General features: G+C 38.6%; 1 protein-coding gene across 1 annotated transcript in view; it reads left to right on the top strand.

The window, feature by feature from the left end:
- ATP6V1D (ATPase H+ transporting V1 subunit D) overlaps positions 1–27966 on the top strand; it is a 421138-nt gene that overhangs the window by 323204 nt on the left and 69968 nt on the right. The window contains exons 5-6 of the mRNA XM_044074025.1: positions 10989–11033; positions 15695–15798. Of these exons, the coding sequence (XP_043929960.1) occupies positions 10989–11033; positions 15695–15798 (149 nt within the window). The remainder of the gene's footprint in view (positions 1–10988; positions 11034–15694; positions 15799–27966) is intronic.

Below are 27966 nucleotides of genomic sequence, written 5' to 3'. Positions count from 1 at the left end.
CAACCCTGCCCATGGTCCAGGCTCATTACCGAACCCTGGAAACCAGTGGCTTTTTCTTGTGGGTGAAGGTCAGCTAGAGATCATCCTTTTCTTCCTTGTCAGGGGATGGAGGTAAGGGGTCTGTATCTCTGATAGGTGTCTTTCCAGATTGTTCTGACCATTTTATTCAGCAAAACTAGGCAAAAAATCATCGGTTCCCAGAAGTGGCTCAGGATGAACCCATTTTTTGAAGAGTTTCTGAATCTCTTGCAGATGTCTGCCAGATCGCTTATCAAGATCACGGATCAGGCAGTAGTCACCCTAAGAGTTTTTGAATGTACCTTGTTAAACTACACAGATTGTCTTCCTCTTCGTGTTCTCATGCCAGGATGCATCTACTGCAGACTGGCATCATACTAACATTTTATCTTCTTTTACCAAGAAAGCTGATAGGATTTAAGCTTCACCAGAAAAATATGCCTCTTTTTTTCTACAAAAAATGTGACATCTTCCAAGGCTCAACGTCTATTAGCCATGATGCATTTACTTTAGTCAAACCCCTCCCTTCCTCATAGAGCAGGAAATCCTGAGTGTTGGATTATCTCAGCAAGAGGACCTTTTAACATAGCCCCCCCCATCTGTGAGATGTGTTCTTACTTGCCACACTGTATCTTTAATCCCACCCACAGCCTTCATGTGCTGCATGCAGTGTTGTCATGACCGAGATAAGAGGGGGAATTTAGCACTCACACTAGTAATTGGACCTGAGTTTTTTCCATCTGCTTGCAGAGCTTGGATATAGGTTTTAGCATTTGTCACAGGGAATTCTTCATTTCATATCTAGAATGACAAAACCATCTGGGTGATCCTGTGAGAACCATAACATCATCCATGGCTGCACAGGCACTGTCTTTATCTCTTGGGAAAGGAACAGTAGAAGAAACATTGTCACACATGCTAGCATTTCAGTATGACCACCTGCAGGAGGAAAGAGAAAAGTTTTGAGTTCTGCATCAATGCCTTCAAAATGACTTGTGTGGAGGTTGTCCAATGCTGAGACATAGAAAAGAATCCTTACGCAACCCTAGGCCACTTCTGCACCAGCTGTTGAATGTATGGTAGTTAGAGGCCAGACATGGGCCCCTTCATCTGTATAGCTTACCCATGAGATGACTTTTTTTCCTTGTATGACACAGATACCCTTTGACTAATGAAGAAGCAAATTTGCACCCATCATCAGATGACAGTAAGATGAGAGTGAGGTGAGAGCATCTGGCCACTAGCCAGTGTGTCTGCACTGACTATCTTATTTTCAAGCATCTGGAGCATGACCATGTATGCCATCTCACATAGAGATTATATAGTATTTGAGATCAAGATGATTTATTGTATTTTGATAGAAGAGGGTGATTCATAGTAATAAGGGTTTATTGTCAGATAAGGAGGATTACACTGGCATGTATTTATATTCCATCTAAAGCTATTTTATGGAGCTTAGGAGAATTTTGAGAGAAATAGGAAAATTTCATGAAGCGGATGATATTTATGGGTGGGGAAATGAATGGGTAGTGGATTTCATTCAAAAGTTAATGAGGAAGATAGAACTTATTTAAGAAAGGTTAGCTAGTGAGTGGGATAAAATGAAAATGGAGTTTAAAACATGATAGAAGTAAGAAAGATTTGAGAGACTTAATAGGACTTATTTAGAGAGGTTGACATAGATAATATATTGCAGAGAAAGTGGAATCCCACAGAATGGGGTGTGGGTTATAACTGCCAGTGCTAAAGGAAAAATAAGGGAGTGTTTGGATAATATGGTTGAGTTTAGGAGGGTTGCTGTTAAGCATCTATTTTTGATAACTGTACAGCACAAAAACTTTTAGCACAACAACTTAAACAACAGAAATTAGAAAGACTTGTAGCCAAACATAGGGAGCCTATGACAAGAAAAAATAACTAAACCTTATTGCAGTATGAGAAATATTTTATAAATTTTATGAAAGTGTATAAAAGCAAAGGTATGGGAAAACCAAGAAAAGTCACAAATGCAAATTTGTATGGAAGACTTAATTATGCCAAGGTCAAAGAAAGATGAGGCTCAGCAATTAATAGTCAAAATAGGAAATTTTGAGATAAAAAATTATGTATAGTCAATCAAAAGATAATTCTCTATGAACAGACTGTATTCCCATGGATATTTGGAGGTTAGGAGTGAAGACAGTGATAAAAATCTGGAAGATTTTGTTATACCATGTGATTGGTTCCACCAGCATGCCAGAGGTAACCACACTGGGTTAGCACAATCAAGTTACATGATTGTCATGTAGTGTATATGTCAGTGGAGATTACTTGAGCAAAGCCTAATCCTTAATATGCAGTATTTCCTTCACAATAGTGTCTGACTTGTCAGACCAGATATTCGAATCCCCCAGCAATAAATTGCTGGGATTGTCAACAGTGAGCTGACAAACAAGTCTGTATACTGCTGTATGAATAGCTGTACATTCATGGGTGGTGGGTAAATGAGAAAAAAGAACAGATCTGACATCTTTTGGGTCTTTTGTTGGCTATATCTTCTCCACCATTCATTGGTCAGCATTTTTTTTTTTCTGTAAAATCCTGTATTATGGATGCTCACACACCTGTCTGGCACACCGTGTTCTATAACATGCCAGCTGCACAAGTGAGCATTTCCACAGAACCCACTATTCTTTTACTGCTGCTCTAGCAGTTTGGATTTTGACCTTTGCTGTCACCCTTGTCATGCATTTATATGCGTGCATGTCAACACAGTTTTTTTGTGTGTAGGCATCAGATTACCAGCCAAAGACCTACACCAGCATTGTACTTTAATAGAAAAAGCACAAAGTTGACAACAATGACAGGGGCAGTACTCCCTATGCAGTTAGGTGATACCTGGCTTTGGGCCGTAGACAGAGGGGTTTGCTATCAACATCAGGAGTCACAGTTCTGCGAGTAATTAATTAGTCAAAAACAAATTTTGATAATAAAAAAGTTATTTAATCAAAGTGACGACAGCAGTAATTTCGATAATTTGCACTTCGGTATTATCGACATTACCCAGGTTACCTTGACTTCCAGTAATTTCCTACCAACGTTTTGCAGTCTCCATGTGGGAGGCTGTGCCCCCCAACACCCCCCTGCATATTATATATACAAACTCCAAGATCTCACTATAGTGACTAAAAGGGTAAATTTCCTGATCCCCATTGTGTCATCTCCAATCAGAACGTCAACCTCAGATGAACAAATTCACACTAGTATTCACTGCAGTGGATTCGAACATTTACAGATTGGCATTACGGAAACTTGGAACCATACTGTCCACCATCCAAGTTTTGCGTAACTGCCATTCCACATTTTGATAGTAAACTGACAGAGGCATCTCCCTCATCTTTGCACATCTCATGAAAGTGAGTGGATGGGTTTAAGCTCTTTACCACTTCTGTAGTCCAGTATTGGACTTGCAAATTTAGAAACTGTGCCTGGTCAGAGTTCTCTCTAAGCAGTACACCCTGGAGATAAACCCATTTCTCAGGAGAGCAAGGTTTGTCTCCCTTCTTGGTTCACCAGTATAAAGAAGTAGCAGATTTGTCAGGAACTGTATCCCTCAGGCTGAACCCATATTTCCTTTTAAAAGCTGTTTTAAAATCAGGTGTATGAGGTTAGGAAGATGGACCAGATGTGTGACAAGTGGAGAAAGGCCTTCAGTTTTTAAGCAGACACTTGTCAGTCTGACTGTCAACTTTTATCATTTGTTTCCCATCAGGCCGCTAACTTCCTACTGAAGAATGTTGCAGTCAAAGCTCACTAAGGTGTAGCTGCCGCTAGTGCTTGATTTAAAAATGTTTTCATTGGAGGATCTGTGCTGTGGCTACTTAGTGTTTGATGCACAGCTTCGGCAAACATTGTTTCATCCTTATAGAGTTGGGACACCTCTGTAGAATCATTGCTTAAGGACTCTGCTGTCTGAGTTCTGTGCTTATGCAGTTCTCTGATGTCTTTCACCTGTTGATGATTACTTGGAATTCAGGCTAGCAAAGGACTTTTCAAGGATGATCTCTGATGTTGCACTTTTATCATATGAGTAGATCTACAAGAAGATCCCTCTTTGTGTTAGGAATACCCCACCTCTTGCCCACTGTAGATGCTTCTCTGCCATTCTCAGCTTTTCAAGTCTCCAGTAAGTTGGGCAGGTATATAATTTTCTATTACTAGTTTATAGAAGTGGTAACTTTCATTACTTGATTTGCAGGAGGGTGCTTCCTGATGGCATGAAGTCAAACTGGCAGTGGTCTTTTGGGAGACATACTTGTTTAGTTAATGTTTTACTCGCTTGTGTCTCATTGTGGCTGCATTGATGCCCACAAATGCAAGATTTTACAGAAAAAAAATTGTTTGTGGTCGGTGAAGATAAACTTCACCAAGTTGGGGTTTCTGATACGTCCTTTGAAACTATAAGAATGAAGTCTGTTTTGTCCTTGCTACGTGGTATGAGTTGATTCCCTATCAGTCTTGAGCAATTCCAAAAGATGACCTAATGCAGAATGCTGTATCACTGCCAGTCCATCCCCCTTTATTTATTTATTGACATTTGTTTACCGGGAGAGTCCACTGGGCTGAACAGAGCCCATTTTCAGTGGAGGCCTGGGGAGAAAAGCTCCAATGAAACAATACAAGACAAGGTAATTATCATACAAGGAATTTACAAAACAAGATAATTACCATACAAGGAATTTGCAACAACGTAGTTACAATATTTAAGGGTATCATTTCAATACAAAATATGCAATCAGCTGATACAAAAAGACAAGTATAGGCAAATTCAAAGAATGCGAAAATATGCAATTTAGACAGAGTAAGTATCAGGAAAATCAAGTTAGATCGAGCAAGGTACATTTGATTGAGTTTAGAGCAGCTAAAGATTATGTAACTTTAATGAGTGGAGAGGGAAAAAAAGAAAACAGAGACAGAAACAAGAAGACTTGAGCTGCATGAGGCTGTAGTTAGTAGTTGGTATAGTTAAAGGGATGTATAAAACAGTAGTGGTAGTAGTAGTAGTAGTAGTGGTGGTAGTGGTGGGTGTCCGGTGCAATTTGGGTGGAGGAAAAGTGTGGTATAGGTGGTCAGAAAGTTAAGAAGGGCAGTATGGGATTTGAGTCTAGGGGTAAAGAGAGTTAGGTGATAGCATTAGACAAAGTGGAGCAGTTACATATCCAGTTGGAAAGCAGGTGCTTGTGTAGGGCAGTTTTGAATTTATCGGGGTGAAGTTCAGAACGGACGAAGGAGGGGAGCTTGTTCCACAGTCTGGCAATAGTCTAGGAGTATAAGAGTTTACCTGCAGGAAGATTAGGTTTATGAACGTGTAGCAGGTTTTGATTTTCTGATTGTAATGACCTAGTGGGGGGTGTAAGGGGAAAATAAGGAGCTGAGAACAGGGCAGTCTTGGGGTTTGTAAATTAATCTATGAGAGGTAGTTAGTTGAAGGTGTAGTAGATAATAGGGGAATTCTAGCCATTGGAGATTTCTTCCAGCAATGCAGTGATGGCTTGAGTAATGACAAGCAAATTTGGCGAGTAGCAAAACTCTAATTTTAGTTAGAGGGATAACTGCAGATTAGTTAGTAATGGAGCAATGCAGGTTAGAGAGGGACGTAAATAGGAGTGGGCTAATGCTTGTTTTGTTGATGGGGCGAGGAAATTATTATGCCTGCAGAGGAAATTATTATGCCTGCAGAGAAGCCCAAGTTTTTTGTGGGTTTTTGAGATGTTGGAGTAGATATGTAAATCAAATTTTTGATGTTCTCAATTATGACTCCTAAGTGTTTAGTGCTGGCTACGATTTAAATTTTTATTGAGTTCAGTGAGAGAATGTTAAAGTCTTGTAATTTGATGGAGGTAGTTTTTTGGGGGGTGAAAAGCATAAGTTTAGTTTTTTGGCATTTAAGGAAAGATGACTTTTATGGCGCCACAATTCAACCGTAGAGAAGGCTGTTTGGGTCCTTTGTTGAAGGATACTCGGGTTGGGTGCATAGCAGACTATTGTTGAGTCATCTGCATATTGGACTAGGGAGGTATGAGATAAAGCTTGGTGTAGGTTGTTTATGAATGTTAAATAGAAGGGGACCAAGGATTGAACCTTGTGAGATGCCAGTAGGATTGTGTAGGTATGGAGAGGTGGAGTGCTGCCATTTGACGGCATACTGCCTTTCAGAGAGATTGCTTTTACACCAATTGAGAGACTGAGAAGACAGCCCTATGGAAAAAAGTTGAGAGAGAAGAATAAAATAGGATATAGTATCAAATGCTTTAGACAGATCTAGAAAGAGAGCGGATGCTATGTAGCCAGTGTTACGGAATTGGTTAATGGTATCTAGAAAGAATATAAGTGTAGTAGAGGTACTGTGGCCGGGACAAAATCCATGTTAGGTTGAGGAGAGGATGTTGTTGTTTAACAGGTAAAGGAGTAGTTGTTTTTGGATGCATTTTTCAAGAATTTTAGTTATAGGGGATAGAAGAGTGATGGGTCCAGCAATGCAGTGATGGGTTGAGTAATGACAGAAGCAAATTTGGCGATCTTGTTGTAGCAAGACTCTAAGTTTAGTTTGAGGGATAAGATAACTGCAGATTAGTTAGTAATGGAGCAATGCAGGTTAGTGAGGGACATAAATAGGAGAGGGTTAATGCTTGTTTTGTTGATGGTGCGAGGAAATTATTATGCCTGTAGAGAAGCCCAAGTTATTTGTGGGTTTTTGAGATGTTGGAGTGGATATGTAAATCAAATTTTAGATTGCTGTCAATTATGACTCCTAAGAGTTTAGTGCTGGCTACGATTTAAATTTTTATTGAGTTCAGTGAGAGAATGTTAAAGTCTTGTAATTTGATAGAGGTAGTTTTTTGGGGGGTGAAAATCATAAGTTTAGTTTTTTGGCATTTAAGGAAAGGTGATTTTTGTGGCGCCACAGTTCAACAGTAGAGAAGGCTGTTTGGGTCCTTTGTTGAAGGATACTCGGGTTGGGTGCATAACAGACTATTGTTGAGTCGTCTGCATATTGGACTAGGGAGGTATGAGATAAAGCTTGATGTAGGTTGTTTATGAATGTTAAATAGAAGGGGACCAAGGATTGAACCTTGTGGGATGCCAGTAGGATTGTGTAGGTATGGAGAGATGGAGTGCTGCCATTTGACGGCATGTTGCCTATCAGAGAGATTGCTTTTAAACCAATTGAGAAACTGAGAAGATAGCCCTATGGAAGAAAGTTGAGAGCGAAGAATAGAGTAGGATATAGTATCAAATGCTTTAGATATATCTAGAAAGAGAGCGGATGCTATGTAGCCAGAGTCACAGAATTTGTTAATGGTATCTAGAAAGAATATTAGTGTAGTAGAGGTACTGTGGCCAGGACAAAATCCTTGTTAGGTTGGGAAGAGGATGTTGTTGTTTAAAAGGTAAAGGAGTAGTTGTTTTTGGATGCTTTTTTCGAGAATTTTAGATATAGGGGATAGAAGAGTGATGGGTCCGAAGTTTGACATTTCAGAGGAATGTCCCCCTTTGTGGAGGGGAAGAATGATGGCTTTTTTTCAAAGAGTGGGAACATAAGATTCTTGGATCTAATCTATTGATTAGAATGCTGATATGATAGGCTACAGTATCGGCACAGTCGTAAGGAATTTGGCAGGTATATCATCAGCTGAGTTAGAACAGGGCTTTAGCTTTAACAATAGTTTTTATATATGAAGTAGGAACAGGGGACAGATTAAATTTGATTTGAGAGGGGGGTATGACACTACCCATAGATTTACATTCATGGTGTTAGAAATAACTCATAAGACAGAGAGACTGAGTAATATTAAGAATTATATGGAAAGACAAGAAATTGTCGCCTCACAGTAAGACGCTGTCCGGTTCGGTTCTCAGCTAGAGCATCTTCTGCATGGAGACATGCGTGAATGGGGCTTACCTTCGTTGAAGGTTGTGCGTCAGGGCTGGTAACTCGGCACGTAAAAATCAACTGCCAATCATTAGCGGACCGGAGTTCCACTGTGGCGACCCCTAACTGGGAAAAGTCGAAAGAAACAACAACATATGGAAAGACAAGAAGGTAGATGGATTATTAGACTACAGGCAGATAAAGGTCATAGTTTAAATGAAAGGGTTTCGTTGAAACCCTTTTTTAGCAGATTGTGCATTAGTTCATTGAAATAACAGGTACATATCTTCACACCTCTTGTTCTGATGAAAAATATGTATTTTTTGAGGGCATTGAGTAACCTTTATGCCTATCCTTTCAAGTATGCCATCCAATGTACTTTGTTTTTTCTTCATTTTTACTTTTTAAATATTATTTTATATATAGTTTATAGTTTTGTTAGAGCATTCTTTCATATATGTTTTCTAAAGAGTTTTTTTATCTGTTACACAATTTTTAAATTTATGTATATGATTAAAATGGAGCTTTTTTAGATCTTTTAGCTTTAACCTGCAGATGAATAGTTTTAATTAATAGTCAAGTGTAATTGGCTATAAACCTGTAGGAACACTATTTAAATGTTTTTAACAGTTGTCTTTTGAAAGTCTGATGAAGCGTCAATAGGGACATAAAAGCGCTTACTGATGGAATAAAAGGTCTGCTTCGATTGTCGTGGTGTGTCTCACTTTGTTCTTTTTCTGGATTTTTTTCTTTACTTCGTGAGACACTTTGCCCTGGACGTTTTCACCTTTTTATGTCACAGTTTTGCTTGGATGCATTTAGGGATGTGGTATGGGGGGGGGGGTAAATGAGAAGAAGAGGAGGAATTGCGGTGATTATTACTAGGTGGTGGGATAGAAAAGGAGGCTGTAAGGTTAGCTATTGTGTCGATGAAATATGTGTTAAATTTGGAGGCTATAAGGTCGGGTGACATCTCAGGGAAAGGACAGGGGTTGGTTTTAGTTCCAGGGTTCAAGAGATCATTGATGGAAGACCAGAAGAATCTGCGGTTATTTGTCCTATTTGATTTGAGGTTCCAGAAGTATTATTGTTTGTCTTTATAAGTTTTTTTGAAAGGTTTCGTAGTTGTTTGTAATGGCTAAGGTTGGCAGGATTATTGCAATTCAGCCATTGCTTCTAGGCTTTGTCCCTGTTTCTCATAATGTCTTTTGTAGATTTAGAAAGACAGGAGGCATGATTGGATTTAAATCTAATGGATCTAATAGGTGCCAGGCTATGGAGAATGCCAAGAAAGGAGTTATTGAAGTAAAGCAGGGCATCATCTAGTGGTAAGGCTTTAAGACAGTTCCAGATGTAGCTACTAAGGATAGTATTGAATTTATGAGGACAGAAGTTTAAGTTCTGAGTAATTCTAATGTTATGGGCTCTTGAGAGAGATATGCAATTATATATGGTGTAGGCTGGGAGATTATCACTAAAGGAAGTTGCAAGGGTACCGGCAATTGGATATTTAGAGGTGTCTGAAACCAAGATCCAGTCTAGAATTGTACCTTTGTTATCTTTAGTTCATTGAATAACCACAGGTGGTTTAGTGTTTTAGATGAGGGCTTTAGCCCTTCTCAAGCCAGACTTCCTTTATAAATATTTAGTCTACTATTTTCAGCAAATCTGAAATGTAAATCTTATTACAAATAAATTTTTGCATTAATGTACAGTGCCCTTTACTGGGGCAGAGAAGCGTTGGGCCTCATCTTTCAACCTGTTGTGCCATGGCGGTTCTCTGGATATCTCCTTAATGTGAAGATTTCTGATATTTTAGAAAATATCACACTAGGTTGGCAGTCAATGACTTTCACAGGGATCCATTCCCCTAACTCACAGAGAGATTCTAGTCCATATTCCTGAATTTTTCAACAGTGGCCTTTTGTTATCATCATCAGCCCCTTTCTCCCATTTTCTGCATGGGTTTGGGTGTCATGTCACTTGTCGCCATCTCTCCCTATTCAGTGCAACTCTCCTGCCTTCAACACTCATGCCTGACTGTCACATGTCTTCTCTCATACAGTCCATCCACCTCTTTGCTGGATGTCCTAATTTCCTCTTGCCTTCTTCCTGTCTGTCCCAAAGCTTCTTTATCAGATTGCCTTTGCTTTCCTGCACATGTGTCTGAACCAGAATAATCCATTCTCGTTGACCTTTTCTGCAGTTAGAGCTACTGTGGCTTCTGCTCTTGTGTCCTCATTACTTTTTCCCACAGCGTGCGTATTACCACCCATCTCAGGCACTTCATCTTTGTCACCTCTAGCTTTCTCAACTGCTGCCTTTACTGTCCAGGTTTCTGTACCATACAGTAGTATTGGTCACACCACTGTTTTGTACACTTTACTTGTCAGCTTCTTTGGTATTCTTCGACAGTCTGCCAGTTGGCTGCATTCTCTCTTGATTCTAGCTTTGACCTTCTCATTCAGACTTCCCTTCTCCTTAACCACCCCTCCCAGATACTCAAAGCTGTTAACCTGTTCCACGATTTTCCCTTCTGTCTCAGTTTTCATCTTCTTCTTCTGATTTCCCCAGTTTGCCTCCATTACAACTATCTCATCTGTATTCAGTTTTCGTCTCATGTGCCTTTAGTTTTGCATTCTATTCCCCTACCCTTTGCTGCAATTCTTGCTCAGAGTCTGCCTGTTATGTCACATCATCTGCATACAGTAACTTTGTTGATCTATCCCCTCTGACCTGTTTGCTTTTGTATTACTACTAAAACTGTTTATGTTGTTTTACTGGAAAAAAAATGTATGCTGGGTTATGGATTACAGAGAAAAATGAAGAATGTGAAAATATAAATTATCAGTAAAATGCATAAACCTGAAATACATCTTCTTAAAAAGTGTATACCAAAGTGGCTGTATTATTATTTTTTTTTTCCTTTTTAATTAAAGCCTGATATCTGTGTTTTAATGTTATTCTCTTCTGAAGGAATGTAGCATAAGAAGTGTCACATACTATGATGTATGTTTATTTTGTCCTGAATTAAGACTGTTTGTTCTCAAATTAACAGGTGTTACTCTGCCAGTTTTTGAACACTATCAAGAAGGAAGTGACTGTAAGTACCTGTACCTACAGAACACATGGGTAATGCAATTGCTCCATAATAAAATACATTTTTCATAAAGGTATATATTTCCGCTTTGCTTATTCTTTGTGTAACATTCCGAGAAGTTACAGATTGGAAGAAAATGAACAGCACATCCTTTAAGTTCAGATGGTTGATGACAAGGGAGCTCCTTTACTTGAGTCAGTATTGTTTTAGCTTGACAGTATTGCTTATTTTACCTTATAGTAACTGTAGTTTCATTTCCCTATATCAAAAGCCTGTTACAGCCTAGCTACTCATAAAGCTGTGCTTTTATCTATGATAATAAACAGGTAGTGAAAATGATTCAGGAGCTATTGGAGAAGATAGAAAATTCTTCTGAAAATATAGGTAGGGAGTGGGTTAAAATTAAAGAGGAGTTTAAACATAGGGTGGAAATTAAAGAAAGTTAGATATGGTTCAGAAGTAACAACAGTTATTTAGAAGGACTGAGAAATGTTAAAAGTATTGCAAAATACGGGGTTTCTCACAGAACACGAAGAGGACCAACTGCAGAGTGCTGAACAGGAAATAAAGGATTACCTCAATAATTTGCATGAGTTTAAAAAGATTGCTACAAAACAAGTGTTTTTTGATAATAACTCTAGAGCACAAAAGCACAACTCGGGCAACAGAAAGCAGAAAGGGCTGTCACTAAGCTTAGGGAGCCTTTAACAAGGAAGTTATTACAAATATTTGACAAATTCTATGAAGTCTGTATAAAGCAGAGAAATATGGAGATCAAGAAAAGGTACAAATGGAAATGTTTATGGAAAAATTAAATACTCCAAGGTAAGAGGTAGATGAGGCTCAGTTACTAACAGGATAGGAGGAGATCAGATAAAAATGGTGATGTATAACCAATCTACAGGAAAGTCCCCAGGAATAGATGGTATTCCTGTAGAAGTTTGGAAGCTAAGAGGAAAAAAACCTGATAAAGATCTGGAAGGTTTTGTTTAACAGTATTTTAAGAAGAGAAGTACCAACATCCTGGAAGAAAGCAGTGGTAGCTGGTACCTAAAGAGGGTAAAGATCCATCAGATCCAGCTTCATACAGACCTATTTCAGTACTAAACTGTGATTACAAAGTGTTTGTCTATAATGGTCAAAATAATGGCAAAAGTGATGCCAAAATTGATAGATATGGATTAGAGTGGTTTTGTGGAGGCAAACATTTGATAACATTAACACAAATGATCTGGAGGAAGCAGAATGTAAAAAAATACCACTGTTGTTGATGGGTCGTGATGCAAAGAAAGCATTTGACAGAGTAAGCTGGGACTTTATAAGCAAGGCAGTCAAAACATTTGCATTCCCTGATAAAATTATAAGGTTGATTAGGAGGATATATGAGGGATTGGAGGTGAAAATTAAATTGGGTGGGCTCCTCTCTGATAATTTTTGCTTGAGCAGAGGAACCAGGCAGGGGTGTCCTATTTCCCCTTTGTCATTTTCATTATATTTAGATCCACTGGCAAAGAAAATAAGGGATGCAGAAATTCAAGGCTGTAATTGGTGCGGTAATAAAGAAAAGCTGACTGTATTTGCAGATGATATTATTTTATACCTGACAAACCCAGATACAGACATTACAGTGCTGTGGAACATTTTGAGACAGTTTCAAATCTTCTAGGGATACAAAATTAATGAAACTAAAACAAAGGCAGTAGTGGTAAATTGTGTACCCACACACACATTGGTTTAGCAATATCCATAGTTATGAGGACATGATAAAATGAAGTATTTAGGAGTATGGATTAGAATTATTCCAGTGTGGCAGCTAAGGGTATGCAGGAAGAGACTAAACAAGAGATAATACAAAAACTGAGAAACTGGAAGCTCTATTACATGGATATGAATAGTAAGATACAAGCAGTTAATATGTTTTTAGTCCATTTAGTCTTACACACAGTCAGGCATATTTTTATCAATGAGAGGAGAACTTTTGGATAGCAATTAGTAAAGGGATGAAGGGTATTATCTGGGTGGGGAAGATGGCAAGAGTCAAGTGGGATAAGCAGATTCTTCCAATAGAACAAGGTGGATTGGAATTATCCAATTTGAATGGGTATTTCAGAGCTACACAGTTAAAACTTCTATACATAGCACAAGCAGAAACCTATAATTCAAAGTAGAAAGGGATGATGATGAAATGGGGGAAGCTCAAGAAACAAGGAAAGACTGGGATTTTGGCTGTAGATCATTAAGAATAACTGTAATCATACAGAGTATTATATTCATAAAGTAGCAGAAGGTATTCTAAGAATTAAGCCAGCACAGAAATGGAAAAAGGAGATTCTGCCGATAGGGTTGATTGCAATTAGGGATACAGATAATGGCAAGAGGGGGCTGGAATTTATTAGAATAAACTGGCAAAGGAATGAAGGTATGGGGAGCAAATAGCTAGAGAGGGAAAGGTAATAGAATGGGAAGATGTCAACAATTTATTTGGACTGCTGGTTAGAAATTGCCTTCCCTATCAAGGATTGATATTGGAGTATAGGCAAAGAGAGGGAAATGGAGGGGGGGCATAAATGAAAGACCAGCACTGGTAGATTTTTTTTAGTAAAATCTAGAACAGAAGCTGCCATTAAAAAGGAATAATTAGTAGAGCATATAAAATATTGCATGATAACTGCAAGAATTAATTAGAGGAGGTTAGAAAGGATTGAGAAGAGAGATTGGATAAGCATTTCATAACTATGGAGGATATATGTAAGTATCCGAGATATGCAACAAAATGTAGAAGATTTAGGATTTTTGCTTGGAAATGTTTGCATAGATATTTTTATACCCCAAGTAGACTCCAGAGAATTTTCCCTCAGGTAGACAACAAATGTTGGAGACATGATGGGGAAGAAAGGTAAATAGGAAAATATTTTCTGGAGTGTAATGAGTTGGCAGACTTTAAAGATTGTAGTAAATGAAACCAAATCAACCAAAAAAAAATATAAAAAGTCCTGGACACCACGTAGGTTATCTGATGAAGTCTAGTCATTAGACGAAAGTGCTCATCCTCTGTGTTTCATGAAAATTATAAAGTATTTTTAAACCTACGTGGTGTCCAGGACTTTTTATATTTTTTTTGGTAGACTTTAAAGATTCCCTGCAGACTGCTCTGTCAGAGATGCTAGGTGAGCAAACTGGTGTAACTAAGGAAATGATTTTCCTTAGCTATGATACAGAATCGGAATTGCCTAGACATAGTAAAGCCTCACTGAGTGTAATTATGGTGGCTGCCAAAAACTCGGTTACTAGAAAATGGAAATCAAAGTCTAAACCAACTGTACTAGAAGTAGTGAACATAGTAACAGAGATAAAATAACTGGAACTGGGATCTTTCTCAAAGGGTACGAGCAAATTACATATTAAAAAAATTCGAATTGTGGAAACAATACATGCAGAATAATATTTTGGAGGAGGAATGAGGTTTAAAAGAAGGCAGGATTTGAATGAGCTGTGTAGTGTTTGACTAACAATGACTGGATCGATGAAATGTGATGTGTAATGTTTACAAGTAAAAATATGTCAAATTGGTTTGTTTTCATTTATATAAATGTATGATTGCCTGTGTTATAAGTGATAATTTAATTAAGGCGTTTCATGTTTAAAAAAAAAAAGATCCTGTAGAGGTATTAGAGATATACACATTATCATGAAAGTTTTGAAGTAAAGAAGAGAAGTGAGGAAGACAAGAAAAGGCACAGATGAATGTATTTATGAAAGATATAATTATTCCAAGATTAGAGGAAGATGATGCTCAACCGTTAATAGTCAGAATAGAAACAGCTGCAATAAAATGTGTGCTGTATAACCAATCAAGAGGGAAGTCTTCAGGAACAGATGGTATTCCTGTGGAAGTTAGGAGAAAAGCTGACAAAATTCCTGAAGGTTTGGTTTGACGTTATTTTAAAAAGAGTGGGGAATACCAGCATCTTGGAAGAAAATGGTGGTGGCTGTTTTACCCAAAGAGAGTAAATATCCATCAGATCCAGCTTCGAATAGACCTGTTGCAATTTTAAACTATGATTGTAAACTGTTTGTCTATACTAAGACAATGGCAAAGTGTTGACAAAATTGGTAGATAAGCATCAGTGAGCCCACAAGAAATGTTCCTGTTATCATTTATAACTAGCTTTGCTCAGGTGTTTGTAGGCAAAAATCACCCAAGGCCTGGCTTCAGTGTGGGTCCCAGTAACCCTAGTGTACATACGGTCATTTCTAGTTATTCTGCTCTGTCTTGAGTGTCTTCTGGGTTGCTCTTTGTCTGGCCACTGGTTTTAAGATACCTTTTTTACATTATTTTTTAATGGTTGAAGCCCATCAATAATGATTAAGTAAATTATAACATGTGGCTCCTAAGGTTGTGGAGAATCCATTAGTTTTGGAGCCAGACTTACTCTTTGTCACGGCAACTTTATTATTTCTAATTATTCTGTCACTTGTATTAGCCCAGTGAGTTTAGTTGTGTTTATTTCTGAGTAGAAAATGCAGTTTGAGATGTAAATTTTGGCAAAGTTGTATAAGCTTGATGAGCACTGCAAGCCATTGTTTTGTAGAGCTTCATTTGGGCCTTGCAGTACTCATCATGAGCAAAATATGAAATATGACTTATAGTTCTTATTTTGCAGGTTATGAACTTACTGGACTAGCAAGAGGTGGAGAGCAGTTGGCAAAACTCAAGAAAAACTATGCCAAGGCAGTTGAGCTTCTGGTGGAACTAGCATCACTTCAGGTACAGCAGTCTTATAAGCTCTGCTCTGTCTATAAAGACCATTAGTTACGTGTCACAGGTAACGGTCATAGTTTGTTTTCTTGAAATTGCTGTGCAAACCATGACTCATTTCTTTATGTTTTATTTGAATTTTATAGCATGGACAGTGCAGCAACTTAAAGATAAATCTATTCCATGTGTTGAAGAAGGGACAGCATTACTCTTTCTGGTCCCTAAATTCTAGGAGTATTTTCAGCTCATTCGTTGCCCATTTTTGCAGTGGTGTTAAGAGTGAGAAGCATAATTCTTGGAGTTTTCTTTTTGTAAGTGCTGTGGTGTAAAGCACAAGAAAGTTATGTTCAGGTCATAAACATAAGCACTGCGTGTAATTCATGAAACAGTTGCTTTTCAGGCATAATACGTTTGTATAGAAATGCATATACATAGTGAAGTACAACAAATAAAAAATATTTGTTTAGTAGGAACATTGAGTTGAGTTGAATATACAGAAATTATGCAGATGGCATTGAAGTCATCTTTGATGCTAAATACAGGTTATGTAAACTGTGCGGTTGTGGCATGGCATTCCCTTGGAAGAGGGCTTTAAAAGCAGTTAATTGACACCTGTTAGTGATAGAAGTTTTGGCAGTCTTGTGGCAAGATATAGTTTTGACACAACAAATCAGTGATGCAGTGGGATTTGATGATTTAAGTGAGACTGAGGTCACAGTTCTGGTTTGTAAAATACATGGCACTGCTGAGGAGTTCAAGGTTCAATTCATTTAGTAAGCTAGTTAGGTGGTGACCTTTAGTAGAAAGATTTGTGAGAAGCAGAAGTAAATGCAATTTAGTGAACGTTAGATGATTCCTGCCTTGTTAAAGCATGTATGAATTATTCCGTTTGTGTTCGAAGATTAGTATAGTTAAGTTATTGGGCTCTGTTCAGTAGAATTCCCATAGCTTAGGCACTAAAAGAGAGAAGCTAAGATTGCTGCAGTGCATCTTGTTTTGGGGGGTCTTGTTAGTTATGGAGTGTTGTTAGAAAGAGGCCAAAGATTGTAAGCCTTGAATTTAGAGTCTTCCTGCAAGAAATGGACAGAGGTAGCTTATAAATGCCTGGTCCTCAATGTCCTCTTTGGATACAGGACATCTTTATTATTTCAGGAAGACTTTGCTAGGCTTAGAAAGCCCCCCCCCCCCCACCCCATGGTTGTTAGTCTAGTAACAGTGTATGAATCTATGAAGAAATGGGAAGATGTCTAGCTGTAAAAGTTTAAAGAGTGAAGATCTTAGCACAAAATCTGCACATTGCTGGATTGGTAGGTGCTTGACCTTGATTTAGACTAAGCAGCGATGTTCCTTCTAGAGTGAGTTTGCAAATACTGTTGGAAGTACTTCAGTCATTATTAAGGACTATTAGTATGTCTGATGTTGTCATTTTCATTCATTCCTCAAATGATGGGTCTCAGATCCGACTTCTGTTCTGGCCCTGCCACTTTTACTAGATTCACTAATCCAGCTCTCAAGCTTCTCCCTTCACTCATAATGCCCCCACCATACTGGTATACCCCAGATCTCATTTGCCGCCACATCGTTCAGATGTGAATTTTTTGCTCTCGAGCTAGAGTGTCAAGTAGGAATCTCTCCATTACTTGTGATTTTACTTTCACTTAAATATCCTTTATCTCTTCTTCCCTTTACCTTTAGCTTATAGTTAGCAGAGTTGCTAACATTAGAATTTTCTTATTCTAGTTAGGCCTTACTACCCTTGTGAGGGTATTCTACAAAGTACCATTGTTGGTACTCGCCCTTTTTCTTTCTACCCAACTGTAGGGTATTTTTGCAGTAATATTGTTAGTACTTTTTCTGCTGCTATGCCTGTTTTAAAACAAAAACATTTCTCTTTTTGTCTTTCTACTTGGCTGACACGCCTGTGGGCTTTAAGAAATGCTTTTCCTGTGGGCATAAGATTTCTAATTTTGATGCTCACTGGGAGTGTATTTATTGTTTGGGTACAGCCCATCTGGAAGTTGAGTGCTCTATTTGTTCAGGATTCAACTCCTGTGTATTGAGTGACAGGAGAAACAAAATGGTGCTAAGAGGCTTACTACCTTCCTCTTCTGCTTCATTGTTGGCTAGGGCTTAAACCCCCTCCAAAAAAAAATTAAACAGGGAAATATGACTCTGCTTCTAAAGAAAAATAGTCAAAGAAATGGTCCCCCAACCATTCTCCTTGAACAGATCTGGAACCTGAACCTCTGGCTAGGGTCTCTAAGAAACTGGATCCGATGGCAGTCTTGGACCCTACTACTTCCAGAACCAAATCTCTTCAGGCCCAATCTCAGTGATTTTCCCTGGAGCTGATATATCCTTGACTCCATTTGCCATTTTTACAGGAGACACAGAGGAAACCCTCCAGACCACTTTCAACAAGATTATCCCTTCTGTCCTCCAACAGCTTCTCTGAAGCAGAGGTGGATATAGTGATGAGGAAGATTCTCAGGGGGTCAGATCCAGATGGGGGTCATTCCAGCTCCATCTCTTATCAGATCCGTGAGCATGGACCCCTCTCAACCCCAAGTTATATCTCCTTCGCTGATCTGACCTGTGGTTTTGGAGACCTCGGATCAGAGATCTTCAAGAGTGTCCTTGTTGGATCTGAAGACAGGCCATTCTTCCACTCTGACAATGGTCCAGAGTTGCCCAGCTCTGATCCCTTTGGTTGGTGGGAGGTTGGTATAATAGTTATGATGTTTACGTTACAGATGCAAGGTGTAGGGTTTGATTCCTAGGTGGGGTAATTGGCTAGGATTAAAATGGCCTACAAGGGTAGCTAGCATAGTAGTAATGTATGAACCTGTCTATGAACAGGGTGACTCTCAGAGCTGAAGCACTGATGCCAGCTCTGGGGGTGGGGGTGGGGGGTTAGAGTCAACTCCAAAGCTGTCAGACCTGTCCTTAGTCTCTCGGGGCATCGGCATTATATAGCTCGGGTCCAACTGCATTCTCAAGGCAGGGGTTTATGGGGATTCAGAGTTCATCTGTGCAGGTAGCTTGGCACCAGTGCAGCCATCTATTTCTCATAGACCTTCTGCCTTCAAGGTAATCGATTGGGCTTTCTCTTTACCTAGAAGGAGGACTTCCTTACCCTCCTCAGATCCTGTATGTGTTCCTCTATTGGCTTTAAGCTCTGAACCTCTCACATCTATTCCACCAGGACAGCCACCCCTTACTAGCCTTCAGATAGTCCTTGCAGAGGACTCTACAGCCAGACTGTGTATAGTTCATAGGTGCTCATCTAAACAAGATCAACCAGATAGTTTTACTACCTCTAACTAGAATTCATACCCTCAGATTCCAGGTTATGGAAATAATCTCATACTCTTCTCCTCCAGCAAGGTTAGTGTTTACAAGCCTTAGGATCGATGGCAGCAGCAATAACACTAGTCCCATTAGCCAGATTTTGTATGCGGGACCTGCAGTAGACTTTCATTGCAGTGATCTGTTCTGTATCATCTGTTGAACACTCCAGTCAAGATCACTGAAGTTTGCGAGGAACATCTTTTTTGGTGGATTCATCCAGAAAAGTTTCTCAAGGCTGTCCCTTTGTTCTCCCTCTTCAAGTAGCAACAGTAACCATGGACTCCTCCCAAATTGGGTGTGGAGCATTTCTTGGGAAGGACAATCCAAGATACTTGGTCCCCAGCAACGGCCAATTTGTACACCAATGTCCTGGAAATGAGAGCAGTCCTACTGGTTATTGCAGGCTTTTCAAGATGTGCTCCTCTCAGGGATGGTTATGATACAAACAGGCAACATGTCTGTAGTCTGGTACATTAACAAACGGGGAAACCAGATCTTATTTATTGTGTCGAGAGGAAATGAGTGTGTGGCAATGGGTGATACCTTCCAGTCGCTTTCTCATAGCAATGCACATATGGGGACAATCCAGCATGCTTGCAGACAAACTAAGCATGTCCATTTTGAAGGCTTAGGAGTAGTCTCTCAATCAAAGAGTGGTGGAAGGGAACTTCTGTCAATGAGGCCAGCCATACTGCAATCTTTTTGCTTCCCCCCTCAGCAAGAAGTGCAGCAGGTTCTTCGCCCTTGCCCCTCCACAGGGGTGTCACCAAGAGATACTCTAGTTCATAATTGTCTCTCTGTTTTCCTTTATCCTTACCCTTCATAATCCATAATCCCCAAATTTATACAGAAAACATATTTGAAGAGCACAGTTATCTTTATTGCACCTTTTTGGCCTTGTCAAGTTTGGTTCCCCTTCCTGTGGCCTCATCTTCTGTTTCCACCTTTACTAGTGGACCCAAGCCCAGACTTTCTCTCTCAGCTGGCAAGGATTAAACATCTGGATATCAACGGGCTCAAGTTGACCGCATGGTTTCTCCAGATCCAGTGATGTCTAAACAGTCCAGGTTTTCCTTCCCAGTCTGACATATTCTTTTATCTTCTCAGAAGGTTTCTACAAGGAAAAGTAACAAAAGTAAATGGAAAAGATTTTCAGTTTGGGCCCTTTAGAGAGCCTGGATACCTTCTCTGCCCCAGTCTCCACAGTTGCTGATTTTCTGGCTTTCATTTTTAACAGGGTGAATTATTCTACTATTAAAGTTCAATTGGCAGCCATATCTAATTTTCACTCAGGTGAGAATCACTCCTGTTTGGCTTCTTTGAAGTTCTGCAAGGCCTTTCATAAGGGTACCTTTTTACGCAGGCCTCTAGTTAAAGACCCTACTCCCCTCGGGGATTTGACTACTTTACTGAAAGCTGTAACCCGATCTCAATATGAACCTTCAGCTAAGATAGACCTTAAGCTCTTGTCCTGGAAAACAGTTTTTCTGGTCATTATCACTTCTGTTAGATGAGTATCTGAACTCCAGGCCTTCTCCTGAAGATCTCTTTACTTGACTTTCTGTAAGGATAGGGTTTCTTTACACAGAAACCTAACTTTTTTACCCAAGTTTTCTTCTGAATCCAACATAAATGAGGTCATCAGTCTATCTGTGTTCTTTCTGAAATTCTCAAAGAAGGGTGAATATATGCTGCATCTTTTGGACTTGCACTGGCAGAGTATATTTTATCTGTACAGAACCTAAGATTTCAGAAAAACTGCCCGATTATTTATATCCTTCTCAAAGAACAAATTGGGTAAAACAGTGTCTAACATGACACTAGCTTAATGGTTGACTGATTGTATTTCCTTTGTTTATATAAAAAGAATGTTATCTTTACCTAAGCACCCCCAAAGCACATTCCACAAGCTCTGTAGCCACTTTAGCTGCCTTTTGGTCAAGAACACAATAAAAAAATGAAACAACTTGAGCACTTTCATCCCAAACAAATAGGACTTCATCAGAATAATAGAGCCCCTAAACCAACATCATTTTATAAAAAAAAAAAAAATTAGCAAATTATTATGATTTTTATGCTTTGCTTTGTCTTTCGGCTTTTCCCGGTTAGGGGTCGCCACAGCGGAACTCTGGTCCGCTAATGATTGGCAGTTGGTTTTTATGGTGTCGAGTTGCCAGCCCGACGTCTAACCTTCAACGAAGGCACGCCCATTCAACGCATGTCTTTCGAATGCCCACTCGACCGCGGGGAGGACATGCAGACTCCACACAGAAAGCACTCCCAACCCAAACCGAGAATCGAACGGGAGAACCTCTTGCTATGAGGCAACAACTCTACCGCTGCACATTTGTTTGGGATGAACACACTCAATTTGTTTAATTTTTTATTTATTTATTTAATAAAGTACGTACAATTACAAACTGCTTTTTGTCTTCAGCAATATCTGCATCTGCTGTACTATCAAAATGTGGAAAATCAAAAAAATTTCCACTTTTTGATCAAATTCATTACCCAAATTTGGTAGTACAGAATTACCAAAATGTAGGAAATGGTAACCACGGAATCGACATTCAAACACCAGAATTTCCAGTGTCGAAATTCCATGTTTCTGTTAAAGTTTTTTTTGCAGGGGGGCAAGCCCCCCTGCACCCCATGTGGGGGCTGTGCCCCACACACCTCATGCATATTATATATTCCAACTCCAAGATCACACTACAGTGAGGAAAAGGGAAAATTTCCCAGTCCCCACTGTAGTACGATCTGTTATCGGAACGTCAATCCCACATTAGCAAATGCACACAACCATTCGCTAATGAGAATTTGAACATTTCGGCAACTGGAAATCATGCATTCGGCCATCCCAGTTTTGCATAAGTGCCATTCAGCATTTTGATAGTAAACCTACAGTTTGATAGTGGAATACACAGAGTACTCAGAGTACAATAAAGCAAGAAGAGACACCAGTGATATAAAAATAAATAAAAAATTATGATTAAATATGACTATCAGTATATACAAATGTATTAGAAGTATAGTCTTCTGCTAGGAAATAAAAATAAAAAGATACGAGTCCACCCTAAGAGTAGGGAGAGGTCAAGTGTTGAAAGGTGTAGATAGATAGTATAATGAGAGGTTACATTAGTAAGAATTTAAAGTATTTGCTAATATAGATCATTCAGGTGAGATGCATGGACATAGCCAGGATTTTGTGACTTTGAGAGTGGACTTAAATACATGGAGGCTAGATATAGTTCTGATTGAATGTGGGATAGAGCACCATAGTTTACATATGTAGTGCGAGTATAAACTTTGTCCCATACTTTTGTTTTAATATGTAGATTTCAAGCAGTGTTTTGTCTTAAGAGCACAGAGAGATTTTGGGAGATGCTGGTGAATTACTGAGGAGATATAAGTGCAAGTAGAGTGGTTATATAATATTTTATGGGTTAGAAGAAGTTGCATATGGGCTAGTTGATGTGGGAATTCTAACCAGTTGCAAGCACATAATGCAGAGTAATCATGAGCTTTATGTGACAGGTTGGTTAGCTACATATTTAGCTATCCTATTTATAGCATTGTGCCAGTTGTGATTTAAGAGAGCTTTGGATGTTAGTTAAAACAGGATAGCCATAGAGAAGAGAGGGTAAAAGATTAAGTGATAGCTAGGGTGATTCTACTAGATAACTATATCCATTACTATACTATACAATTGCTGCAGAAAGTTTTTGTTTAGTTTCAAACTTCATTGCTTTTATGTTTGTTTGGTTAAAGAGAAAGTTATTAAGGAGCCAAGTTGAGGGAAGTATAAGGTCAGACTCGGGCTGCAGGTTTTTTATGGTGGATGGCATGGGGCTGGAACACTAAATAGTGATAACATCAGCAAATGACAGTATTGGTAGATTTGTGAAATGATAAGGCAGTTTATAAAGACAGAAGAACGAAAGAGCCAAGATTGATTCTTGAGGTATTTCTCAGGAAATATGATCTGTGAAGGATTAAGAGGCTGGGTTTAATGTAATGGTTAAGGTCTTTGCATCATAGACACAAGGTACAGAGTTTGATTCTGACCTTAGATTATTAGGTTTAAAATGGCCCTTTAGGGCATTTGGCCTAATATTCATTTATGAACCTATGAGAATGAACTTATTTTTACTGAGCAGGATCTGTTGGGTAGATAGTAATCCATGCAGTGGCTTTGTTACTTAAGCGTACTGCTGAGACAGCTTTGTGGAGCATTTTTCATTCACTAGGCCAAGGACTTTGGTAAGATCCATGAATACAGCACATGTAAGGTTGCCTTTGTCCATGTTGTGGGCCATTACTAGAGAATTCTATAATGGAGTGTGTCATTTTCAAGCCATTGAAATAAGAGTAGAAAAAATACAGGAGTGACAGATATTTGAGGGGTTATGTGGATGAGGGTTGTGGGTAATAGTAGCAGTTTGGAAAATTTGGTAAAATGTCAATAACTAAGGTAGGGACCATTTGCAGCTTGATTGCTTTATGAGTTGCATAGGCTCTTTTAGAGGTCCTCCTCATTATTAAGGTTGCTTATTTCCAGGGTTTGGGGTAGGACAACAGAGAAGATTATGTGGACTTGTAGGAAAAAAAGCTTAGTATTGGTGTATTTTTAAGCTACAGTTCTTTGAGTTTTCTGTTTTTTTCCTGAGAGGCTACCATCAGTAGATCAGAAGCTCAGAGACCAGTCTAAGTCCATTAAGGATTTTAGGTTTATAAATAGTGTTAGTAGGTCAGTGTTTTTGCATTGGAATAGTAATGTTGAATTTAACTAGGGAGTGGTCACACTGTGAAGGGATGTGAAACTGAATTAAGGAAATAGTATTGGTTCCATCTGTTGTTTGAAGATCAAGCAACAAATGATGTTTGGTTTTCTAGGCAGGTCTAGTGAGCTTTTGGATCACTGGAGGAGTACTAATCTTGATAGGAATTAATTTAAACCTTTGCTGTATTTGTCCAGAAGTTTGGTGTTAAATTTCCCCTAGAAGCTTTACAAAAAAAAAAAACAAGAGTCAAATGTGATAATTTCATAGCTAAATGAATTAATACCACAACAAAATGATCTCTATATTGTTTGGAGGTGAAGCTGTAAAATTTAATTTCATAAGAAAATTATATTTGTCTGATAATGTATGGAATGGAAGGTAGGCTACTAATAGCTTTGGGTATTGAGAGTTATGTAGGCTATTTTTGTTATTAACCGTTTGGGAGTGCAGTAATTTATTTATGTGTTGTTGACCAGTTGGTTTCACTAGGCTAGTGTCCTCTTTTCAGGTGAGACCCAAGGTGGTATTCATACTGTTAGGTGAAATTTGCCCAGGGCATCATGGAACTTCTCATAGTCTTTTCGGTATCTTTTGCATCCACTTGAGTTACCTCCAACTGAAGAATAACATCTCATCTGAAGGACGAAACACTTAGAAGTGCAGTACCTCCTAATCCCGCACTGTACTTTCAGCAATCTGTCTGCCTGATGTGGGAATAGACTCCACAGCCTTCTGCCCCAGAGGCAATTGTGCTACCTGTTGCACCACTGACACTGTAAGATTTAGCTTAATGTGTAATATTAAGGTAGAATTTATGGAACATAAACATTCTTGTTACATTTCTGGCATGTCTTGCGTTAATTACATAATGACAGCCCGGGCAGTGGGTATAGGTCAAGGGTTTATTGTTTTACGTAGAATCCTGTTACAGCAACTGTATCAGGGGATTGTAAAGATAGACTTGAGTCTAAGCTGTCTGCACTGAAAAGCAGCACCTAATGCTTTACTTAAAAATATAAGCAGTGGGATGAGAGCAAGGAGATAAAAGGGTAGTGTATTGTCCTGGATTAGAATGGGCACTGTCATGCTATAGTAGTAGTAACTTGGAGGAGAGGTGTAGCGTTCATGGAAGTTTATATTCTTTTAGAGGATGGAGGAAGTTTGTGTTTGGTTGTAATTTAGCAAGTACTGTGGAATGGCATTTAGAGAAGAGGGAGTATCTGCAGAGAACTGGAGAAATTCCTCGGCACTAAAGGCATTACCCTTACACTTCATAAAGTGCAGGATGGACAGATTCTAAACTCAGTTCTATTCAGGAATCTTTCTGGTGCAAAAGAAAACGGGAAATTGGAGACCTATCCTAGACCTTTCTTTTCTAAACCTTCACATCAACATCCGCAAATTCAAAATGTTTTCTCTGCAGTCTGTTGTTACCTCTCATTCCACTTCTCAGTTTTCTAGTAAATGGATTTAAAAGATGCTTATCATTCAATACTCAAAAATATTTCAGATGCTATGTATATTTTCTATGTCTGGTTCACATTTTCAATTTTCTGCTTTTCTACATGTCGAAATGTGATTACAAAATGCCTGGCTTCCATAATAGCCTATTGCAGGCTGCAAGGCCTTAACATTTTTCCATATTTAGATTGCCTTATCTTTGCATATTCTTTTACAAGTTGTCAAGAATCTCTGGATCAGGTAAAGAACCTTTTTTCAGTCTGTGATTTCAGGGGAACACAGGAAAATCTCTCATTCCTTCTCAAAAGATAGTGCTTCTGTGATGTGTACAGGATATATCCTTCATGATGGCTTTTCTTCCTCTGAACAAAGTAGAGTTTTGCAAGATACAATTACCTCTGTCTTTCCCATCACATCTCCAGCATTAGTAATCAACTTGAGGAAAAATTCTTTGAAGTCTGCTTGGGATATAAAAATACCTATGCAAACGCATCCAAGCAAAAATCCTAAACCTTCTAGACTTTGTTGCATACATTCACATTGGTCCTGTGTAAGGTACATTTCCAATCTCTTTTCATAATCTTTTCTACAGTCCTCTGAATTTTATAGTTATATTGTAATATTTTATATGCCTTACCAGTTATCCTTTTTTAACAGCAGTTTCTTTTCTTGACTCTGAAAGACCGGCTCTGGAAGAGTTTTTAGTACTTAGCACTCCCTTATCCGTTTCTCTTTGTCTGTACTCTGATTATCCATTCCTGGTAGGAAAGGTAGTCTCTAATCTCCAGTCCAAACTTCTACTGGGTTTCATCCCATTCTCTTACCTTTCCCTCTCAAGTTATTTGCTCCCAATACCTTGGCTAATTTGCCAGTTTTTCTCCAATAAATTCCATCCCCCCTTGCCTGTTTTGCATACCCTGCTTGCAAAATCCATTTTTTCCATTCCCTTGGTGGCTTAGTTCTTAGAAGACTTCCTGATACTTTATGATTATAAAGGTCTATATGTTTTTGTTACTTTCCTTAAGGATCAGCATCCAAAGTCTTACACTCTCCTTATTTCTCAAATTTCCCCTTTTTCATCATCGTTTCACTTTGATTTGTAACCTTCTATTTGCATTATGTATATGAGTCTTAACTGTGTAGCTTTAAAGTATCTGTTCAAATTAGGTAATCCTAAACCACCTTGTTCTTTGCGGAAGATCAACTTATCCCACTTAACTCTTGTCCTTTTTCCCTCCCAAATACATTTCTTCAAACCTTTATTATCATCCACAACTTCTGCTCTGGTTGATAAAATATGTCTGGCTTGTATGTAAAACTAAAGGGACTAAAAATGTTTTCACTGCTTGTATCTTGCTTTCCATATCCATAATCAACAGCTTCCAATTTCTCAGTTTTTGTATTATCTTGTTAGTTTCTTCCCACATATCCTTAGCTACCATAACAGAATCATTTTAATCCATATATCAAAGTACTTTTGTCATTCATGCTTCTACAAATATGGGTATTGCTAACCAGATTCAAGTGTGAGTACATACTTTACTGCTATAGCTTTTATAACCTGAAATGATCTGAAACTGTCTCAAAATGTTCACAACACCAAAATGCCCTTTTCTGGATTTATCAAGTATAAAATAAGATCTGCAAATAAAGCTAATTTTTCTGGATTACCATATCAGTTATATCCATTAATTTTGTGAGTCCTTTGTTTTCTTTGCCAGTGGCTCTAAATATAAAGCAAATGACAAAAGGAAAAGAGGACACCCTTGTCTGGTTCCAATGTTCAAACACAGCTTGTTAGAGAGGTACCCCCACGTTAATTCTTTCCACCAACCCTTCATATATCCTCCTAATGAACCCTATATTCTAACACTGAATGCAATTACTTCCATTGCCCTACCAAAATCCCAGCTGACTCTATGGAATTCTTTGTCTGTATAAAGACCAACACCAATATAGGTGTTTTCTTAAATTCTGCTTCTGTCTGGATTATCATTGCTCTGTTAACATTGTCATATGTTTACACCCCTTCTGCAAAACCACATTGATTCATGTCTGTCGATTTTGGCAACACCTTTTGCAATTTTCTTAGCTAGTGTCAACATAAACACTTTATAATCATGGTTTAAAATTTCATTAGGTCTTGTGAAGCTGGGTCTTGAGGGTCTTTACCCTCTGTGTAATACAGTCGACACAGATTTCTTCCAAGATGCTGGTATTCCCCCTCCCCCACCCATTGTAACATACTGTTAAACAAAATCTTCTACATCTTTATTTCCATGCTTCCACATGGATATCATCTGTTCCAAGAGACTTCCCTGTTGTTTTTATCTCATCTCTTCCTAATTTAACTATTAATTGTCTTCCTCTAACCGTGGCCTGATTATGCTTTCATATATATTTCTATGTCTGCCTCTTCTTGGTTACCACTTTCTTCTGTTTTATACAAAGTTTCATAAAATTTCCAAAATATCTCTACAAGATCACCTGCAACATTGATATTTGTACTCTGCACTTAATGTAATTCATTGATTGAAATATATGATGATGTTAATTATGAGAAACTGCTAAATGCAGCAAA

Source organism: Protopterus annectens, chromosome 6.part0, assembly GCF_019279795.1.
Source record: "Protopterus annectens isolate FY-2018-M chromosome 6.part0, PAN1.0, whole genome shotgun sequence".
NCBI lineage: Eukaryota > Metazoa > Chordata > Ceratodontiformes > Protopteridae > Protopterus > Protopterus annectens.
The sequence above is the reverse complement of the archived record's forward strand: the minus strand, read 5'-3'. Positions and strand labels throughout refer to the sequence as shown.